Source organism: Galeopterus variegatus, unplaced genomic scaffold, assembly GCF_000696425.1.
Source record: "Galeopterus variegatus unplaced genomic scaffold, G_variegatus-3.0.2 Scaffold11485, whole genome shotgun sequence".
In the NCBI taxonomy this organism is placed as follows: domain Eukaryota; kingdom Metazoa; phylum Chordata; class Mammalia; order Dermoptera; family Cynocephalidae; genus Galeopterus; species Galeopterus variegatus.
In genome coordinates, this window is record NW_007737596.1 from 6722 (window position 1) to 7835 (window position 1114).

Genomic DNA, 1114 nt, shown 5'->3' on the forward strand with positions numbered 1-1114 from the left:
TTTTCTCTTCCAATATGGCCTTTATTTCTTGAACATGGAACCAATGAAACAGAGTAGATGGCAGGAAGTGAAAGAAACATAGTAGAAAGCATCGGGCCATAAACAATGTCTGTTCTATTACCTTTAGCTGTGGTTACATGTGACTGGTTACAAATTATTACGTATTTTATTTTCTGTATTTATTTATCCTAATTATACGGTATGTTAATATAGATATTTTTACAGATTGATGGTGTATAAGTAGAAAGTTTCCATTCACTTTGAAAAGCCAAATATTGGTTATTAAAATTCTCATTTTCATTGTAACCGAAATACTACCAAACACCAGCTCTCCCCAACATCAAGTGGAATTGTGGCATCCATCTTGCTACCAAAACTTATATTTACACTGAGAATTTTTAAGGTTTAATTAATATAGGATTAAATGAGATTATGTGTGTAAAGGCCCAAGGAGAAACAAAGGCAAGCAATAAGAGTTAACTATTAATAAAGGAAATAATTTTTTAAAACCATAACCTTTTCCACATTTGCATTTCGTCTTTGGAACTCTTCAGGCACATATAAACTGATAACAATGTTGGCAGGCAATGACCAATGACATAGTTGTAATTGGACCTTAAGTCCTGGGGACTTTTTAAAGGCACACTATTTTACGTATATATGTTAGCTTTCAGCTTTTGCTCTATGAATTCCTGGATAGAAATTTAAGATGAATTTCTTTTATATCGTTCCAGGTGATAAAGTCATCCCACTCTTTAGTCCCCAGTGTGGAAAATGTAGAATTTGTAAACACCCAGAAAGCAACTTGTGTTTGAAAAATGAGTAAGTTTCTAATATTCTCCTTGTACAGCCCATGAGTTTACACATTAGTTATACTCTTGTCTCATGCCCTTGTGTGTCTGTGTGTTCCACTGACCAGTCTAGGCAAGCCTCGTGGAACCATGCAGGATGGCACCACCAGGTTCACCTGCAGAGGGAAGCCTGCCCACCACTTCGTGGGTGTCAGCACCTTCTCTCAGTACACAGTGGTGGATGAGAATGCGGTGGCCAAAATTGATGCAGCCTCACCGCTGGAGAAAGTCTGCCTCATCGGCTGTGGATTTTCAACTGGTTA

At 37.5% G+C, this 1114-nt stretch overlaps 1 protein-coding gene across 1 annotated transcript in view; it reads left to right on the plus strand.

Annotated features, from left to right (window-relative positions):
• The first annotated feature begins 308 nt into the window (after nucleotides 1–308).
• Nucleotides 309–1114, plus strand: part of LOC103610649 (alcohol dehydrogenase 1C-like) — a 1578-nt gene continuing 772 nt past the window's right edge. The window contains exons 1-2 of the mRNA XM_008594769.1: nucleotides 309–822; nucleotides 920–1109. Coding sequence (XP_008592991.1) covers nucleotides 710–822; nucleotides 920–1109 — 303 coding nt within the window. The 5' untranslated portion in view covers nucleotides 309–709. The remainder of the gene's footprint in view (nucleotides 823–919; nucleotides 1110–1114) is intronic.